General features: G+C 47.1%; 1 protein-coding gene across 9 annotated transcripts in view; it reads right to left on the bottom strand.

The window, feature by feature from the left end:
• esr1 (estrogen receptor 1) overlaps nt 1-21408 on the bottom strand; it is an 887250-nt gene that overhangs the window by 414473 nt on the left and 451369 nt on the right. For all 9 annotated transcript variants that reach the window (XM_078230315.1, XM_078230313.1, XM_078230309.1 and 6 more), the window contains exons 5-6: nt 15560-15698; nt 1099-1232 (exon numbers count right to left, since the gene is read on the bottom strand). In XM_078230315.1, the coding sequence (XP_078086441.1) occupies nt 1099-1232; nt 15560-15698 (273 nt within the window). The remainder of the gene's footprint in view (nt 1-1098; nt 1233-15559; nt 15699-21408) is intronic.

Raw genomic sequence — 21408 nt, 5'->3', positions numbered from 1 at the left:
AGATCATGATTGATCTGATGTGATAATCCCCAACCCCATTTTCCCGCCTTATCCCCATAATCTGCGATTCCCTTACTGATTACAAATCTGTCTATCTCAGCCTTGAACATACCCAGCCTCGACAGCTCTCTGCGGTAAAGAATTCCACAGTTTCACTACCCTCTGAGAGAAGAAATTTCTGCTCATCTCTGTCTAAAGTGGGTGACCCCTCACTCTGAGATGATGCCCTCTGGACCCAGACTCTCCCACAAGGGGAAACAACCTCTCAGTATCGACCCTGTCAAGCCCCTTGAGAATGCGATATGTCTCCGTAAGGTCACCTCTCACTCTTCTAAACTCCCAATGAGTGCGGACCCAACCTACTCAGCCTCTCTTTGTAGGAAAATCCCTCCATTCTGGGGATCAGTTCCACCTCCTGATGCTGTGGAGATGAGTGTTTCCTTAACCCAAGCCTTGAGAGAGGTCGGTGTCCCTGGTCAGTTCAGGAGAGGGAGTCTCTATTCTGAACCTCTTTCCTTACTGTACTGCTTACTACTCCATCATTCGACATGCCCTGTGCTTCACCCTGAGCTCCTTCCTCTGCACTGCTGATTAACTTTGTCTCTATCTGTGTGCTGGTGACAATGGCGACCAGCCCTCTTCAGATTCACACTGAATTCCACCTCTCGCTATGTGGAGATACTGGGTGGGTCATTATGAGCATCTCAGCATGTTGATCCAGTTGAGTGCTGTCTCATCAATATGTACAGTGTGTGTGTGTGTGTGTGAGAATGAGTGTGAGTGAGTGAGTGTGTGGGTGAGTGTGTGAATGAGTGTGAATGAGTGTGAATGAGTGTGAGTGTGAATGAGTGTGAGTGTGAGTGTGAGTGAGTGTGAGTGAGTGTGAGTGAGTGTGTGGGTGAGTGTGTGAATGAGTGTGAATGAGTGTGAGTGTGAGTGAGTGTGAGTGTGAGTGAGTGTGTGGGTGAGTGTGTGAATGAGTGTTAGTGTGGGTGAGTGTGTGAGAGTGAGTGAGTGTGTGAACATGTTGATGCGATGAGAGCAGCAGTCACAGAAACTGTGACCGATGGGATAATCCAAAGGGAAGTTGGGACTGACCGGAATTGAGTAGGATGATGGCCTTCAGACAGATGTACTCCTCACACTGGAGTTTTAGCAGTCGGAATCGTGACACTGTTGCTAGGAGCATGTCAAATATTTCCACCATCCCTTCAACACATTTCCCCTCGTTCCTGAAACAACAAATTGGAAACACAAGCTCAATCTCCACTTCTCAGAAAGAAGTGGGCAGTTCCGCAGCTTCCTGGGATTTTATGGACTCGCGGCAGTTGAGAATAAATCAGTGGATGCCTTTGTCCTGCTTCTGACAATAACCAAATGTGTGGACAGCATTAGAAACAGATCAAATAGGCAGATCGGCAAACCTGTGGAAAACAGCATGGACAAAGTGCAAGGACATGTAATTTCAACCCAAGAAGGATAACTTGGATGACCAGTGACTAGGAACCGTGGAGGAGCAAAGGGATTTGGGAGGTACACAATTGTTTTTTTAAGATAGTAGGCAGCTACACAAAGTAATCAAAAAGGCTAAATATTGGCTTTTATCTTCAAGGTGGACGAGATGCTTCTGTCCCACAGAATTCTGGTCAGAGCCCACCTGGAGGACAGTGTTGAGTATCTCACCTGAGGAAGGATACATCGACCTTTGAGTGTGTGCTGTACAGCTTGGTATTGTCAGAATGACCGAGAGACTCTGAGAATTAAACTGTGAGACAGATTACATAAACTTGCCCTCTATACCCTTGAGTTTAGAAGGTTAAGAGGTGATCCACTTGAGGTGTGAATTAGATTTGGTAGGAATAGATAAAGAGGCATTTTTATTTCCTCTTAGAAACATAGAAAAACTACAGCACAAACAGGCCCTTCGGCCCACAAGTTGTGCCGAACACATCCCTACCTTCTAGACCTAGCTATAACCCTCCATCCTATTAAGCTCCATGTACTCATCCAGGAGTCTCTTAAAAGACCCTATTGAGTTCGCCTCCACCACCACTGACGGCAGCTGATTCCACTCGCCCACCACCCTCTGTGTGAAAAATTTACCCCTAACATCTCCCCTGTACCTACCCCCCAGCGCCTTAAACCTGTGTCCTCTCGTAGCAGACATTTCCACCCTGGGAAAAAGCCTCTGAGAGTCCACCCGATCTATGCCTCTCAACATCTTGTACGCCTCTATTTGGTCTCCTCTCATCCCTCGTCTCTCCAAGGAGAAAAGACCGAGGTCCCTCAGCCTATCCTCATAAGGCATGCCACTCAATCCAGGCAACATCCTTGTAAATCTCCTCTGCACCCTTTCAATCTTTTCCACATCCTTCCTATAGTGAGGCGACCAGAACTGAGCACAGTACTCCAAGTGGGGTCTGACGAGGGTCTTATATAGCATCTTATATAGCATCTTAAAATCAGAACTGATTCTTAGGGGTGATATCAGGCAGCACATTTGATTTGATTGATTTGATTTATTATTGTCACATGTATTAGTACACAGTGAAAAATATTGTTTCTTGCGCGCTATACAGATAAAGCATACCACACATAGGGAAGGAAACGAGAGAATGTAGTGTTCACTCATAAGTAGGGTGCAGAGAAAGATCAACTTAATATGAGGTAGGTCCATTCAAATGTCTGACAGCAGCAGGGAAGAAGCTGTTCTTGAGTTGGTTGATACGTGACCTCAGACTTTTGTATCTTTTTCCCGATGGAAGAAGGTGAAAAAGAGAATGTCCGGGGCGCGTGGGGTCATTGATTATGCTGGCTGCTTTTCCGAGGCAGCAGGAAGTGTAGACAGAGTTAGTGGATGGAAGGCTGGTTTGCGTAATGGATTGGGCTTCATTCACGACCCTTTGTAGTTTCTTGGACAGAGCAGGAGCCATACCAAACTGTGATACAACCAGAAAGAATGCTTTCTATGATGCATCTGTAAAAGTTGGTGAGAGTCGTAGTGGACATGCCAAATTTCCTTAGTCTCCTGAGAAAGTAGGGGTGTTGGTGAGCTTTCTTAACGATAGCATCGGCTTGGAGAGACCAGGACAGGTTGTTGGTGATATTCATATAAGACGGTGTAGAAACCTGGAACTCACTCCCCCAAGAGATGTTTCTTGGGTAAGGATACAAAGGATACAGGCAGGCAAATATAGCCCTAATTGAATGACAGAACCGTCTTGAGGAACTGAATGGCTAACTCCTCTTCCGAATGTTTCAACGTAAGGCAGTGGCGTAGTGGTATTGTCACTGGAATAGTAATCCAGAGATCCCGGTCAAGATCTGGGGGCCTGGGTTCAAACGCAACCGTGGCTGATGGCGAAATTTGAAATCAATAAAAAATCCAGAATTAAAAGTCTAATGTCCATGAAACCACTGTCGGAAAAACCCAAATGGTTCACTAATGTCCTTTAGGGAAGGAAATCTGCCGTCCTTACCCAGTCTGGCCTACATGGGACTCCAGAGCCACAGCAATGTGGTTGACTCTTCAATGGAGGGCAGTTAGGGATAAATGCTGGGCCAGCCAGCAATGCCCATGTCCCGTAAATGAATAAAAACACAGTATCACATCCTTTTAGGATGGGGTTTTAAAGGATCAGAGAATCCCCACAGTGCAGAAGGAGGCCATTTGGCCCATCGAGTCTGTACCTGCCACAATCCCACCCAGACCCTATTCCCGTAACTCCACACATTTACCTTGCTAATCCCCCTGACACGAGGGTCAATTTAACATGGCCAATCAACCTAACCCGCACATCTTTGGAGTGTGGGAGAAAACCGGAGCACCCGGAGGAAACCCACGCAGACATGGGGAGAACGTGCAAACTCCACACAGACAGTGACCGGAGGCCAGAACTGAACCTGGGACCCTGGCGCTGTGAGGCAGCGGTTCTAACCGCCGTGCCGCCCAGTTTTAGTTCAAAAGATAATGCTTTGTCATTGAAAATATATCATGTGTCAGGTTAACTACTTGGATGCTTGATTGGAGTAAGATGAAGAACAATTTGTACTTACTTAACATTCTTGAAGTGATAAAGTGTTGAAAGCCATTTCACAGGTGCATTATAAAGTAACGTTTGACATTGAGCCACACGATAAGATTCCAAACCCAAGGCACAAACGCTTGGACAAAGAGCCAGGTTTCAAAGAGCAGGTTAATAGAGGAAAGGGAGGCGGGGAGGTTTAAGGAGATAATGTCCAGGGCTTTAGGCTGGACAGCTGAAAGCAAGGCCAACAGTGATGAAGTAATTAAAGTCTGGAATAATGAAGACAACATTGGAGTGGCACAGTGGCACAGTGGTTGGCACTGCTGCCTCACAGCACCAGGGACCCGGATTCAATTCCAGCCTCGGGTCACTGTCGGTGTGGAGTTTGCACATTCTCCCCATGTCTGTGTGGGTTTCCTCCGGGTGCTCCCACAGTCCAAAGATGTGGGTTAGGTGGATTGGCCGTGCTAAATTGCTGCTTAGTGTCCCAAAATGAAACTTCAAGGGTTGTAAAAGAAGCCCAGTCCATCACGCAAACCAGCCTCCCATCCATTGACTCCGTCTACACTTCCTACTGCCTCGGCAAAGCGGCCAGCATAATTAAGGACCGCTCGCACCCCGGACATTCTCTCTTCCACCTTCTTCTGTCGGGAAACAGATACTAAAGTCTGAGGTCACGTACCAACCGGCTCAAGAACAGCTTCTTCCCTGCTGCCATCAGACTTTTGAATGGACCTACCTTGCACTGAGTTGATCTTTCTCTACATTCTAGCTATGACTGTAACACTATGGCCGAGATTTCCCCAAAAAAGTGTCGAATTTGCGTAAAAACTGGAGTGAATCGTACTGATTTTTTAGCGGGCATTTCAAAATGAATTTCCCGCACTCCATGCAGTGCAGAGTGCACAAGCGTGATTCAGGTTGAAAACCAGTGGGTGGGACCTATTCCTGCTGGAGAGGCTGTCAGCATAGCGCTGAGCGGGCCACTGCGCCTGCGCCAATCTGTCAGCACTGGGATTGGCGCATGTGCTATAGCCCCGCACTGCCAGCCCTCCCAAGCGCACACTAAACCCCATCACCGCCTCGCAGACCAACCCCATCCCCCCAATCTCTGGCCTCTGGGCCACCCCTGTCTGCCTCAATCTCCCCAAGCCCTCTGACCACCCCCTCCCCCCATCCCCCCCCCCTCCCCTCCACAATCCCGGTCTGCCAATCCCCACCTGTCCCTGGCAGCCCCGACCCCTCTCCCTTTCCGGGAGGCCTGACCCCTGCCCCTGATGAAGGAGCAGCGCTCCAAAAGCTCGTGACACCAAATAAACCTGTTGGACTTTCACCTGGTGTTGTGAGACTTCTTACTGCACCCACCCCCCCAGTCCAACGCCAGTGTTAATGTAAGCCTACTTGTGACACTGATAAAAATAAATAAAAATAAAATTCCCAGTGCTTGAAAGAATTCTCCAAAGACCTTACTGACTCTATCCTATATGTCAGTAACATAGAACATAGAACAGTACAGCACAGAACAGGCCCTTCGGCCCACGATGTTGTGCCGAGCTTTATCTGAAACCAAGATCAAGCTATCCCACTCCCTATCATCCTGGTGTGCTCCATGTGCCTATCCAATAACCGCTTAAATGTTCCTAAAGTGTCTGACTCCACGATCACTGCAGGCAGTCCATTCCACACCCCAACCACTCTCTGCGTAAAGAACCTACCTCTGATATCCTTCCTGTATCTCCCACCACGAACCCTATAGTTATGAATTAAAGTAAATGTACCTTTGAGAATATATTGTCAGGGAAATTCCCTCTGTTTACCTACTGCTCTGAGCTGCTGTTGTGTTGAATTCCTCCACCTGGCAGCTACCCAACTCATGCTATTGAAAGAGTGGTGGGACAGCTGGTTCTACCCCCGTGGTTGAATAGTCTGTTAACACTCACCGGCCAAACTCACAGTTGAAGAATGAAGAAGATCTGTGAAGCTGCCTCCACTCCAGAGATTGGGAATCCTGTGGAGAGTAACTCACTCCCTGATTCTCCACAGCCTGTCCACCATCCACTTTTGCTACCAAATAAACCTGTTGGACTTTAACCTGGTGTTGTTAAACTTCTTACTGTGTTCACCATCTACAAGCCACATGTCAGCCTTTGGGCTAAGATCAAGCATTAGATCAAGCCCAAGATGGGGGATACAGTGCCTCATCTTGTCAGCTTGGATCTTGTTTGTCTCTCTTGTGGGGATCTTGAATGGGATTCAATTGGATTTTGAATTTGGTTTTTGGAAGAAGTGCGGAATGGATTTGAGTTTGCCGGTCCACTCTGAGCATTGACTTTGTCTGTGTTAGATACAAACTAAAATAGCCAGAGGAAACCTTGTCCATTCCAATATAATCACCCTTCATCAGACGGGGCATCGAGTATGCACATTGGCAAATTATGTTACAGTTGTATAAAACGTTGCTTTGGCCACATTTGGAATCTGTCTCCAATTCTGGTCTCCACACTACCAGAAAGATGGAGGCTTTGGAGAGAGTACAGAAATGGTTTACTAGGATGTTGCCTGGTATGGAGGGTATTAGCTATGAGGAGAGATTGAATAAACTGGGATTGTTCTCCCTGGAAAGGTGGAGGCTGAGGGGCGACCTGATAGAAGTTTATAAAACTATGAGCAGCATAGATAGGGTGAACAGTTGGAAGCTTTTTCCCAGGGCAGAAATGACAATTACAAGGGGCACAAGTTCAGGATAAGGGGGGAAAGGTTCAGTGGAGATGTGCGGGGGAAAGTTTTTTACACAGAGGGTGGTGGGGGGCCTGGAATGCACTGCCAAGTGAGGTGGTTGAGGCAGTTACGATAGCCACATTTAAGACTTATCTTGATAGGCATATGAACAAATGGGGAATAGAGGGATATAAGCGGTTGGTTAGATAGGTAAACGTGATTGGCTCAGGCTTGGTGGGCTGAAGGGCCTGTTCCTGCTGTACTGTTCTTTGTTCTTTGTTTTTACTAACATGGCAGTGTTAATTATTGCCAAACCACTTCTTTGGCAATTAAAACGAACAATTACCAGTGCGGAGTCTCATTCCTTCAACATTTAATTGTTGTTGGAGATTCTTCTTTTAAATGTGCATTTTATTTTGCTTCCTTTTCCTTTCTATCTCTTTTCTTCCTCTCTTAATAAAACCTTCCTTTCCCTCTTTTTTTTATTTCTCTTCTGTACCCGATTTGACATTGAGTTTTCCTGTCCGGATTAACACTTCCTCCATAGTACTTGAACTGCTAATTTCGCAATCCTAATTGGTTAAGGAAACACACAGGGCGGGATTCTCCGGCTGTGCTCACCTGAAACCCGGAGATTCCCGCCCGACGTCAATGGACCTTTACATGGTCCGCCCTCCCTCCGCCCGCAGAATTCCAGTGGCGGGCAGGATAGGAGAATTCCGGCCACAGTTGCTTGCTGCATTCACTTAGATCCCAGATGCCCAGTTTCCCTTGTTGCAAACCAGACCTTTCAGCAATTGCAGACAATTTCAAGAACATGTCTAATTAATGGCAAACACTTTTAGGTCCAATCTTCTAACCAAGTCTGGCATTAATATCTTTAAATGAAGTGTTGAAATGCTCACAGTTACATTTATTACTTAGAGACATTTTGCACCTGTTTCCCTATCCTTACCAGAAGCACATTGTGGCACAGTGGTTAGCACTGCTGCCTCTCAGCGCCAGGGACCCGGGTTCAGTTCCCGGCTTGGGTCACTGTCTGTGCGTAGTCTGCACGTTCTCCCCGTGTCTGTGTGGGTTTCCTCCGGGTGCTCCGGTTTCCTCCCACAGTCCGAAAGATGTGCTGGTTAGGTGCATTGGCCCTGCTAAATTCTCCCTCAGTGTACCCGAACAGGCACCGGAGTGTGGCGACTAGGGGGATTTTCACAGTCACTTCATTGCAGTGTTAATGTAAGCCTACTTGTGACACTAATAAATCAACTTAAACAACTTAAAGGAGGCTGGGTACAAAGCCAATCTGAAACAATCACAATGAGATTCAGAGAGAAAAGTAGAAACTTGGCAATCAGCTAAATTGCAACATAGATTGGCCAAGTTTGCCTCAGGACATGAGCGAGAAATATCATTACTTAACGGATATGGTCATGTAAAACAGGCTGCCAGCGACATTCAATAGACAATAACTATTATAAACTATATCAAAAGTTTTAAGTTTATTTGTTAGTATCACAAGTAGGCTTACATTAACACTGCAATGAAGTTACAGTGAATATCCCCTAGTCGCCACACTCCGACACCTGTTCGGGTACACTGAGGGCGAATTTAGCATGGCCAATGCAACTAACCAACACATCATTCGGACTGTGGGAGGAAACCGGAGCACCCGGAGGAAACCCACGCAGGCACGGGGAGAACGTGCAGACTCCGCACAGGCAGTGACCCGAGCCGGGAATTGGACCCGGCTCCCTGGCGCTGTGAGGCAGCAGTGCTAACCACTGTGTCGCTCTGCCATAGTTCACAGCAATTATACATTCTTTCAAGGCTCAAAGGAATATCAGTCAACCGTGGCTATAAGGGAAGTGAAGGATTGTATACGATTAAAAGGAAAGGCTGATAAAGTTACCAGAAATAGTATTGACCCTGAGGATTGTGTTATGATCCCTCGTGATGTTGTAACTAGACAAGAGGATCCCAAAATGGAACCCTGGATCAAAAGACTACACCTTTCACTCTTATACAAAGAACAAAGAAGAATACAGCCCAGGAACAGGCCCTTCCGCCCTCCAAGCCCGTGCCACTCCCTGGTCCAAACTAGACCATTCTTTTGTATCCCTCCATTCCCACTCCGTTCATATGGCTATCTAGATAAGTCTTAAACGTTCCCAGTGTGTCCGCCTCCACCACCTTGCCTGGCAGCGCATTCCAGGCCCCCACCACCCTCTGTGTAAAATATGTCCTTCTGATATCTGTGTTAAACCTCCCCCCCTTCACCTTGAACCTATGACCCCTCGTGAACGTCACCACCGACTTGGGGAAAAGCTTCCCACCGTTCACCCTATCTATGCCTTTCATAATTTTATACACCTCTATTAAGTCTCCCCTCTTCCTACGTCTTTCCAGGGAGAACAACGCCAGTTTACCCAATCTCTCCTCATAACTAAGCCCCTCCATACCAGGCAACATCCTGGTAAACCTCCTCTGTACTCTCTCCAAAGCCTCCACGTCCTTCTGGTAGTGTGGCGACCAGAACTGGACACAGTATTCCAAATGCGGCCGAACCAATGTTCTATACATCTGCAACATCAGACCCCAACTTTTATACTCTATGCCCCGTCCTATAAAGGCAAGCATGCCATATGCCTTCTTCACCACCTTCTCCACCTGTGACGTCACCTTCAAGGATCTGTGGACTTGCACACCCAGGTCCCTCTGCGTATCTACACCCTTTATGGTTCTGCCATTTATCGTATAGCTCCTCCCTACATTATTTCTACCAAAATGCATCACTTCGCATTTATCAGGATTGAACTCCATCTGCCATTTCTTTGCCCAAATTTCCAGCCTATCTATATCCTTCTGTAACTTCTGACAATGCTCCTCACTATCTGCAAGTCCTGCCAATTTTGTGTCGTCCGCAAACTTACTGATCACCCCAGTTACACCTTCTTCCAGATCGTTTATATAAATCACAAACAGCAGAGGTCCCAATACAGAGCCCTGCAGAACACCACTAGTCACAGGCCTCCAGCCGGAAAAACACCCTTCCACTACCACCCTCTGTCTTCTGTGACCAAGCCAGTTCTCCACCCATCTAGCCACCTCCCCCTTTATCCCATGAGATCCAACCTTTTTCACCAGCCTACCATGAGGGACTTTGTCAAACGCTTTACTAAAGTCCATATAGATGACGTCCACGGCCCTTCCCTCGTCAACCATTCTGGTCACTTCTTCAAAAAACTCCACCAGGTTAGTGAGGCATGACCTCCCTCTCACAAAACCATACTGACTATCGTTAATGAGTTTATTCCTTTCTAAATGCGCATACATCCTATCTCTAAGAATCTTCTCCAACAACTTCCCCACCACGGACGTCAAGCTCACCAGTCTATAATTACCCGGGTTATCCTTCCTACCCTTCTTAAATAACGGGACCACATTAGCTATCCTCCAATCCTCTGGGACCTCAACTGCGTCCAGTGATGAGACAAAGATTTGCGTCAGAGGCCCAGTGATTCCACCTCTCGTCTCCCTGAGCAGCCTTGGATAGATTCCATCAGGCCCTGGGGATTTGTCAGTCTTTATATTCTCTAACAAACCTAACACTTCCTCCCTTGTAATGGAGATTTTCTCCAACGGTTAAACACTCCCCTCCGAGACACTCCCAGTCAACACATCCCTCTCTTTTGTGAATACCGACGCAAAGTATTCATTTAGGATCTCCCCTACTTCTTATAGATCATTTAGGATCATTTAGGATCTCCCCTACTTCTTATAGAAAACCTGGAAGAACTGAGTCACAGGACTGTCAGCTAGCTTTTAACAACTAGAAAAAACATTGATAAAACATGAAAAGTTTGACTAGAATACAATACTCCTTCACTCCCTCCTGATCTTCACAAAGCTACTCAGACTTCAAAGATAACATAGATTACACAATGTATCTTTTTTAAATTCATTCGTGGGACATGGGCGTCGCTGGCTGGCCAGCATTTATTAGCCATCACTCGTTGCCCGAGGTCAGTTGAGAGTCAACCACATTGCTATGGCTCCGGAGTCATATGTAGGCCAGACCGGGTAAGGGCGACAAATTTCCTTCCCTAAAGGACATGAGTGAACCAGACGGGTTTTTCTGACAATGCCTTCATGGTCATTAGTAGATTTTTAATTTCAGATATTTTTTATTGAATTCAAATTCTACCACCTGCCATGGTGGGATTCGAACCCGGGTCCTCAATACATTAGCTGAGTTTCTGGATTAATAGTCTAGCGATAATACCACTAGGCCATTGGCTCCCCTAGTATCTTATGCTGTAATATTCTCAATAAACACACAGTATCTGCACCCAATAGGCTAACTGTGGTTAGACAACACCCCACTCTGAAACCCAGTGGCAGATGCCACTCAATAGAATTCTCCTCAAATTCTCCCTAGCTCATGATCATACGAGGGTTTCCAAACTCGACTCTCAGAAATACACACTTCAAAATCTTCTTTCAAATAATGCTTTCACTCAGTTGTTTTCATCAAGGATCCACCTCTAGGTTTTCCAACTCTCCTTTCAAACAAGGTATTCTCTGAGCTGTTTTAGCAAGGATCCACTTCCAGGTTTTCCAATTCTCCTTTTAACATTCCTTTGTCTTGAAAGCTTTCATATTTTTTATAGAATCACAGAATAAAAGAATCCCCACAATGCAGAAGAGGCCATTTGGTCAATTGAGCCGGCACTGATTCTCTGACAGAGTATCTTACCCAAGCCTGCTCCCCCACCCTAATCCCGGTAATTAGTAATTTACCACAGCCAATCCCTCTAACCTACACATCTTTGGGACACTAAGGGGCAATTTGTCAAGGGCAATCGACCTAACCTGCACATCTTTGGACTATGGGAGAAAACCGGAGCACCCGGAAGAAACCCATGCAGACACGGGGAGAACGTGCAAACATCCACACAGACAGTCACCCGAGCCGGGAATCGAACCCAGGTCCCCGGCACTGTGAGGCAACAGTGCTAACCACTGTGCCACCGTGCCACCCTCAACACAGACTCGGAGACCCAGCCAGCAATTGCCTCACTATTTATTTCAACAATCGCTTCGCAGGATGTAGTAAGCTATCACGAACATTAGGATCACTTCAGATATCTTTGGCATTTTATTAGTCAACATTACCAGTTGTTTAACTTTCCAGTTGTGTTTTTAACTTTCTGATTGTTCATTTGACTTCTAATTTCCTGGAAGGTCTCTTTTCATTCTCTAGTTTCCATAACTAGCTGTTCTTTAGTTTCTGATGTTCCTTTTGGGAAGTTTGCCTTTTTGTAGCACCCTTGTCCCACTTCTGCTCCTGACAAGGCTGAGAGAGCTATTCTTTCTCTAGCTGTCTAGTCCCATCTGCCTGGATTCAGCTAAAACACCACCACAAGGTCTGTCTCTCCTAAAGTGGCCCCTGGTTGCTAAGCAGCACCGCATTCTTTCCCCAGGCTCATGTTTACCTTTCCCGTTGTAAACTTTCTCTCAACACAGTGGAAGCACAGTTTGAACTGAAATCAAAACCCTCGATACATGCAACAGCTTCATCTAACATGAGTTGTACCCTTTCCTATACAGAAACACTAAATTAAACCCTCTTAAATCTATACCTTATTTCTAACATCTAACAAATATAGAACATTTAAAACCAGCAGAACTTGATGGTTTGAGTTCTAAGGAGAGGCTGGATAGACTTGGACTTTTTTCCCTGGAGCGTAGGAGGCTTAGGGGTGATCTTATCGAGGTCCATAAAATAATGAGGGGTATATATAAGGTAGATAGTCAAGATCTTTTCCCAAAGGTAGGGGAGTCTAAAACTAGAGGGCATAGGTTTAAGGTGAGAGGGGAGAGATACAAAAGGGTCCAGAGGGGCAATATTTTCACACAGGAGGGTGGTAATTGGCTGGAACAAGCTGCCAGAGGTAGTAGTAGAGGCGGGTACAATTTTGTCTTTTAAAAAGCATTTAGATAGTTACATGGGTAGGATGGGTATAAAGGGATATGGGCCAAATGTAGGCAATTGGGACTAGTTTAGTGGTTAAAAAAAGGGCGGCATGGACAAGTTGGGCCGAAGGGCCTGTTTCCATGCTGTAAATCTCTATGACTCTATGATCTCTGCTTCTTGACAATTGGGAAGATTTTAGAATAGCAGATCATAGAATCCCTCCAGAAGGAGGCCATTCAGCCCATTGATCCTGCACCAACCACAATCCCACCCATACCTATCCCACGTATTTACCCTGTTAATCCCCCGACACAAATGGGCAATTTACCATGGCCAATCAGCCTAACCCACACATCTTTGGACTGTGGGAAGAAACCAAAACACCCGGAGGAAACCCACGCAGACATGGGGAGAATGTGCAAACTCCACACAGACAGTGACCTGTGGCCGGAATTGAACCCGGGTTCCTGGCGCTGTGAGGCAGCAGTGCTAACCACTGTGCCACCGTGCCGGATTGTTCCATTGTACCGCAAAGGAAGACCAAGAAACTGATAAAGTAAAAAATAGAATATGATTGTAAAAAAAAACATAAAAATGGACTGTAAAAGCTTCTGTAAGTATATAAAAAAGAAATGCAAAAGCAAATGTGGATCCATTTATAGGCGGAGTCAGGAAAATTGATAGAGAAGTGACAGAGAAATGAAATAATTACTTTCTATCTGTCTTCATTGAGAAAGATGCAAGAAATCTCCTAGAATTAGAGGTCAGAGGGACGAGAAAGAATGAGGAATTGAAGGAAATTAGTCTTAGTACGATGGTTGTATTGGAAAGATTAAAGGGACTGACAGCTGATAAGTCCCTGGCACCCAATATTCTACACCCCAGAGTGTTGAAAAAGGTATCTATGGAGATAGTGGATGCATTGGTGATCATCTTCCTAAATTCGATAGATTCTGGAATAGTTGCTGAAGATAAGAAGATCACAGAATCCCTACAGTGCAGAAGGAGGCCATTCAGCCCATCGAGCCTGCACCGACAACAATCCCACCCAGGCCCTATCCCCGTAACCCCACGTATTTACCCTGCAAATCTCCCTAACAAATTTAGCGTGGCTAATCAGCCTAACCCACACGTTTTTCAGACTGTGGGAGGAAACCGGAGCACCCGGAGGAAACCCGCGCAGACACAGGGAGAACGTGCAAACTCCGCACAGACAGTGACCCAAGCCGGGAACCGAACCCAGGTCCCTGGCGCTGTGAGACAGCAGTGCTAACCACTGTGCCACCGTGTCACTCGGATAGCAATTGTCACCCCAGTGTTGACAATAGCAAATGTCTCCCTAATATTGAAGATAGAAAATGTCTCCCCACTATTGACGATATGGGGATAGGGTCTGGGTGGGACAGACTCGATGGGCCAAATGGCCTCCTTCTGCACTGTAGGGATTCTATGTTTCTATTCTATGACAGTACCTCTACACCACTGCATCCTATCTGTAAATCAGGTTCACCAAATCCAACATCAATACATGGAAACTAGAAGTAGGAGGAGGCCATTCGGCCCTTCGCGCCTGCTCCGCCATTTATTATGATCATGGCTGATCATCGATTTACAATATCCTGATCCCCCCTTCACCCCATGTTGGATTTTGCACGTGCTAATCCCACTCAATCAATAATTTGTTTCTGGAATGTACTATGTTATCATTCCATTACGAACCTGCCCCCCGCCCCACCCCCCACACACCCAACCAAATCTCGTCAGTTGAACCAATAGTGCTTCTCCATTCTGTGTTCATCATCCTATCAACTGATAGTAGGAGGAGCAATGAAGATACGGTCATAAGAGACCATAAGATATAGGAGCAGGATTAGGCCATTCAGCCCATCGAATCTGTTCCACCATTCAAACATAAGTTTCTCAATCCCTGGCTTTTCCCCGTAACCTTTGATCCCCTTACCAATCAAGAACCTATCTATCTCTGTCTTAAATACACTCAATGAACTGGCCTCCACAGCCCTCTGGGGCATTGAATTCCACAGATTCACCACACTCTGGCTGAAGAAATTCCTCCTCATCTCGGTTCTAAAGGTCGTCCCTTTATTCTGAGGCTGTGCCCTCGGATCCTAGTCTCTCCTACTGATGGAAACATCTTCCCCAAATTCACCGTGGTGGCACAGTGGTTAGCACTGCTGCCTCACAGTGCGAGGGATCCGGGTTCAAATCCGGCCTCGGGTCACTGTCTGTGTGGAGTTTGCACATTTTGCCCGTGTCTGCGTGGGTTTCCTCCGCATGCTCCAGTTTCCTCCCACAGTCCGATGATGTGTGGGTTAGGTTCATTGGCCATGCTAAGGTGACCCTTAGTGTCAGGAGGACGAGCAGGGTAAGTATGTGTGGTTACGGGAATAGGGCCTGGGTGGGATTGTGGTCAGTGCAGACTCGATGGGCCGAATGGCCTCCTTCTGCACTGTAGGGATTCTATGATTCTATCTAGACCTTTCAGCATTCTGTAAGTTTCAATGAGATCCCCCCCTCATCCTTATAAACTCCATCGAGGATAGACCCAGAGTCCTCAAACGCTCCTCATATGTCAAGCTTTTCACTCCTGGGATTATTCTTGTGAACCTCTTCTGGACCCTTTCCAAGGCCAGCTTTCCTTAGATACGGGGCCCAAAATTGCTCGCAATATTCCAAATGTGGTCGGACCAGAGCCTTATAAAGCCTCGGCAGTACATCCCTGCTCTTGTATTCTAGCCCTCTCAAAACAAATGCTAACATATTTGATCAATGCATGATCTACGGAGGCCAATATGTGTGAAGCAATAAGCTAAGATGGACGTACCTGTCCAAAACCAGGTCCGGTGCAAATATGAGCTTCCCAGGGTGTTCCATGGAGCGCCACACGAGACCAATCATTAGGATTTCTAACCAGCAGCATTCCAGCAATTGCACTTGGTCATGAAGTGTTAAGTCCACAAATCCTGGGGGAATGGACAGGAAAGAGTATGTTAGAGATACACATATTACACACATACACCAAAGAGAGTGAACACAAGACACTGAGCAAACACTAAGGCCGCGCGATCTTACCATCGGCCAGCAGAGCGAGCCGGCAAGATCGCGAGGCAGCCGAGAAATCAGGTTCGTGCCCCATTTCGCCCCCTCTCACAATCTTGCCGGCACCAGATATCCGGCGAGATCAGCCTCGCACCCGAAAAGATGGGACGATCGGTCCGGGTGGGGTGGGGATTGGATGCAAAGCCCCGCAGTAGCGGTGGGGGAAAAGAATCAGCCACAAAGGCTGGCTGTAGCTGGGGGAGGCAGCCAATGACAGATCTGCATTTGCAGAACACAGAGATCCGAGCATGCGCAATGGCGCCCTCTGATGCAAACTGCCAGCTTTTGGCAAGCTCAGGCCCCACCACCTCCTGGCGAGAAACAGATTTGGCTTCATTTCCTTGATAGAGTGAGGTAAGATTCCGTTTTTAACTCGCCAAAAAACATCAAGATTGATTCTCTCCTGTTTCCACGCTAGTTTGGCACTTGGAATATTTTTGGTCAGATTGCCCCCTGAGAGTTCTGCCCATATTTGGAGGAAGCATATTCAGGTTGCAATCACGTTGACAACATGGATTAAATGAAAATCAAATCCATTAATGCATCTTATTATGCTGTACAAGAATATTGATCATTCTTTTACATATAATTTGCAAAGAAAGTTGGATTATGGAGGCCTGCACTAGACTGGTATCCCCTTGAATATAGAAGATTAAGAGGCAAACTAATCGAGGTGGTTAAGATGAGTTCGATAAGTTAGATAAAAACTGTTTCTTCTGGTGAGGGGTATCCAGTCAAGGAGAAGTAGGCTGAATACTATAGTTAGGGCTGTGCTGGGGTGAGATCAATATGTGATGCTAAACGGGACTGACAGGGTTGACGTAGAGTGGATGTCTCCCCTTGTTGAACATTCTAAAATGAAAGGTCACAGTTTTAGGCTAAAGGAGGGAAGATTTGAAACAGAAATGAGGAGGAATTATTCCACTCAAAGGGTCATGAATCAGTGGAATTTCCCAGCCCAGAGTGGAGTGGACATTGGAGCAGCACGGTGGCACAGTGGTTAGCACCGCTGCCTCACAGCGCCAGGGACCCGGGTTCAATTCCTGGCTTGGGTCACTGTCTGTGTGGAGTTTGCACATTCTCCCCATGTCTGCGTGGGTTTTCTTCCGGGTGCTCCAGTTTCCTCCTACAGTCTGAAAGACTTGCTGGTTAGGTGCATTGGCCATGCTAAATTCTCCCTCAGTGTTCCCGAACAGGCGTCGGAGTGTGGTGACTAGGGGATTTTCACAGGACCTTCATTGCAGTGTTGATGTAAGACTACTTGTGACACTAACAAATAAACTTTATCTAAACCGTGACTGAGTGTTATGTCTGTTTTCTTAAACATTTTCTTCAGGGAGAAGGGAAGATTTTGTGATATTGTGTGCCTGCCAATAGAGACAGTGACATATTTTCAAGTTTTAAGTCCAACCATGACATGGTGGCAGCAGACAGAAAAAGACTGCGACATGGTGACAGACAGTAAGAGACTGTGACATGGTGACAGACAGTAAGAGACTGTGACATGGTGACAGACAGTAAGAGACTGTGACATGGTGACAGACAGTAAGAGACTGTGACATGGTGACAGACAGTAAGAGACTGTGACATGGTGGCAGACAGTAAGAGACTGCGACATGGTGACAGACAGTAAGAGACTGTGACATGGTGACAGACAGTAAGAGACTGCGACATGGTGACAGACAGTAAGAGACTGTGACATGGTAACAGACAGTAAGAGACTGCGACATGGTGACAGACAGTAAGAGACTGTGACATGGTGGCAGCAGACAGAAAAAGACTGCGACATGGTGACAGACAGTAAGAGACTGTGACATGGTGACAGACAGTAAGAGACTGCGACATGGTGGCAGCAGACAGAAAAAGACTGCGACATGGTGACAGACAGTAAGAGACTGTGACATGGTGACAGACAGTAAGAGACTGTGACATGGTGACAGACAGTAAGAGACTGTGACATGGTGGCAGACAGTAAGAGACTGCGACATGGTGACAGACAGTAAGAGACTGCGACATGGTGACAGACAGTAAGAGACTGCGACATGGTGACAGACAGTAAGAGACTGTGACATGGTGACAGACAGTAAGAGACTGTGACATGGTGACAGACAGTAAGAGACTGTGACATGGTGGCAGACAGTAAGAGACTGCGACATGGTGACAGACAGTAAGAGACTGTGACATGGTAACAGACAGTAAGAGACTGCGACATGGTGACAGACAGTAAGAGACTGTGACATGGTGACAGACAGTAAGAGACTGTGACATGGTGACAGACAGTAAGAGACTGTGACATGGTGGCAGACAGTAAGAGACTGCGACATGGTGACAGACAGTAAGAGATTGTGACATGGTGACAGACAGTAAGAGACTGCGACATGGTGACAGACAGTAAGAGACTGCGACATGGTGACAGACAGTCAGAGACTGTGACATGGTGACAGACAGTAAGAGACTGTGACATGGTGGCAGACAGTAAGAGACTTGGACATGGTGACAGACAGTAAGAGACTGCGACATGGTGACAGACAGTAAGAGACTGTGACATGGTGGCAGACAGTAAGAAACTGAGACATGATGGCAGACAGTAAGAGACTGCGACATGGTGACAGACAGTAAGAGACTGCGACATGGTGACAGACAGTAAGAGACAGCGACATGGTGACAGACAGTAAGAGACAGCGACATGGTGGCAGACAGTAAGAGACTGCGACATGGTGACAGACAGTAAGAGACTGTGACATGGTGGCAGACAGTAAGAGACTGTGACATGATGGCAGACAGAAAGAGACTGCGACATGGTGACAGACTGAAAAAGACTGTGACATGGTGACAGACAGTAAGAGACTGCGACATGGTGGCAGCAGACAGTAAGGGACTGCCACATGGTGGCAGACAGTAAGAGACTGTGACATGGTGACAGGAAGTAAGATACTGCGACATGCTGGCAGGCAGTAAGAGACTGCGACATGGTGACAGACAGTAAGAGACTGTGACATGGTAACAGACAGTAAGAGACTGTGACATGGTGACAGACAGTAAGAGACTGCGACATGGTGACAGACAGTAAGAGACTGTGACATGGTGACAGACAGTAAGAGACTGTGACATGGTGGCAGACAGTAAGAGACTGCGACATGGTGACAGACAGTAAGAGACTGTGACATGGTGACAGACAGTAAGAGACTGTGACATGGTGACAGACAGTAAGAGACTGTGACATGGTGACAGACAGTAAGAGACTGCGACATGGTGACAGACAGTAAGAGACTGCGACATGGTGACAGACAGTAAGAGACTGCGACATGGTGACAGACAGTAAGAGACTGTGACATGGTGACAGACAGTAAGAGACTGTGACATGGTGGCAGACAGTAAGGGACTGCCACATGGTGGCAGACAGTAAGGGACTGCCACATGGCGGCAGACAGGAAGAGACTGTGACATGGCGACAGACTGTCAGAGACTGCGACATGGTGACAGACAGTAAGAGACTGCGACATGGTGGCAGGCTGAAAGAGACTGTGACATGGTGGCAGACAGTAAGAGACTGTGACATGGTGACAGACAGTCAGAGACTGCGACATGGTGACAGACAGTAAGAGACTGTATCATGGTGACAGCAGACAGTAAGAGACTGTGACATGGTGGCAGACAGTAAGAGACTGCGACATGGTGGCAGACAGTAAGAGACTGTGACATGGTGACAGACAGGAAGAGCCTGCGACATCGTGGCAGACTGTAAGAGACTGCGACATGGTGACAGACAGTAAGAGACTGTGACATGGTGGCAGACAGTCAGAGACTGTGACATGGTGGCAGATAGTAAGAGACCGCGACATGGTGACAGACAGTAAGAGACTGTGACATGGTGACAGACAGGAAGAGCCTGCGACATCGTGGCAGACTGTAAGAGACTGCGACATGGTGACAGACAGTAAGAGACTGTGACATGGTGGCAGACAGTAAGAGACTGCGACATGGTGACTGACAATAAGAGACTGCGACATGGTGACAGACAGTAAGAGACTGTGACATGGTGACAGATAGTAAGAGACCGCGACATGGTGACAGACAGTAAGGGACAGCGACATGGTGACAGACAGTAAGGGACTGCGACATGGTGGCAGATAGTAAGAGACCGCGACATGGTGACAGACAGTAAGGGACAGCGACATGGTGACAGACAGTAAGGGACTGCGACATGGTGACAGACAGTAAGAGACTGTGACATGGTGGCAGATAGTAAGAGACCGCGACATGGTGACAGACAGTAAGGGACTGCGACATGGTGACAGACAGTAAGGGACTGCGACATGGTGACAGACAGTAAGAGACTGCGACATGGTGACAGACAGTAAGAGACTGTGACATGGTGGCAGACAGTAAGAGACTGCGACATGGTGGCAGACAGTAAGAGACTGCGACATGGTGACAGACAGTAAGAGAATGTGAGATGGTGGCAGACAGGAAGAGACTGTGACATGGTGGCAGACAGTAAGAGACCGCGACATGGTGACAGACAGTAAGAGACTGCGACATGGTGGCAGACAGTAAGAGACCGCGACATGGTGACAGACAGTAAGAGACTGCGACATGGTGACAGACAGTAAGAGACCGCAACATGGTGACAGACAGTAAGAGACTGCGACATGGTGACAGACAGTAAGAGACTGCGACATGGTGACAGACAGTAAGAGAATGTGAGATGGTGGCAGACAGGAAGAGACTGTGACTTGGTGGCAGACAGTAAGAGACTGCGACATGGTGGCAGACAGTAAGAGACCGCGACATGGTGACAGACAGTAAGAGACTGCGACATGGTGACAGACAGTAAGAGACTGCGACATGGTGGCAGCAGACAGTAAGAGACTGTGACATGATGACAGACAGTAAGAGACTGCGACATGGTGACAGACAGTAAGAGACTGCGACATGGTGGCAGCAGACAGTAAGGGACTGCGACATGGTGACAGACAGTAAGAGACTGTGACATGGTGACAGACAGTAAGAGACTGTGACATGGTGGAAGACAGTAAGGGACTGCGACATGGTGACAGACAGTAAGAGACTGTGACATGGTGACAGACAGTAAGAGACTGTGACATGGTGACAGCAGACAGTAAGAGACTGTGACATGGTGACAGACAGTAAGAGACTGCGACATGGTGACAGCAGACAGTAAGAGACTGTGACATGGTGACAGACAGTAAGAGACTGCGACATGCTGGCAGACAGTAAGAGACTGTGACATGGTGGCAGCAGACAGTAAGAGACTGTGACATGATGACAGACAGTAAGAGACTGTGACATGATGACAGACAGTAAGAGACTGCGACATGGTGACAGACAGTAAGAGACTGCGACATGGTGACAGACAGTAAGGGACTGCGACATGGTGACAGACAGTAAGAGACTGTGACATGGTGACAGACAGTAAGAGACTGTGACATGGTGGAAGACAGTAAGGGACTGCGACATGGTGACAGACAGTAAGAGACTGTGACATGGTGACAGACAGTAAGAGACTGTGACATGGTGGCAGACAGTAAGGGACTGCGACATGGTGACAGA

This window comes from Mustelus asterias, chromosome 15 (assembly GCF_964213995.1).
Source record: "Mustelus asterias chromosome 15, sMusAst1.hap1.1, whole genome shotgun sequence".
Lineage (NCBI taxonomy): Eukaryota > Metazoa > Chordata > Chondrichthyes > Carcharhiniformes > Triakidae > Mustelus > Mustelus asterias.
The sequence above is the reverse complement of the archived record's forward strand: the minus strand, read 5'-3'. Positions and strand labels throughout refer to the sequence as shown.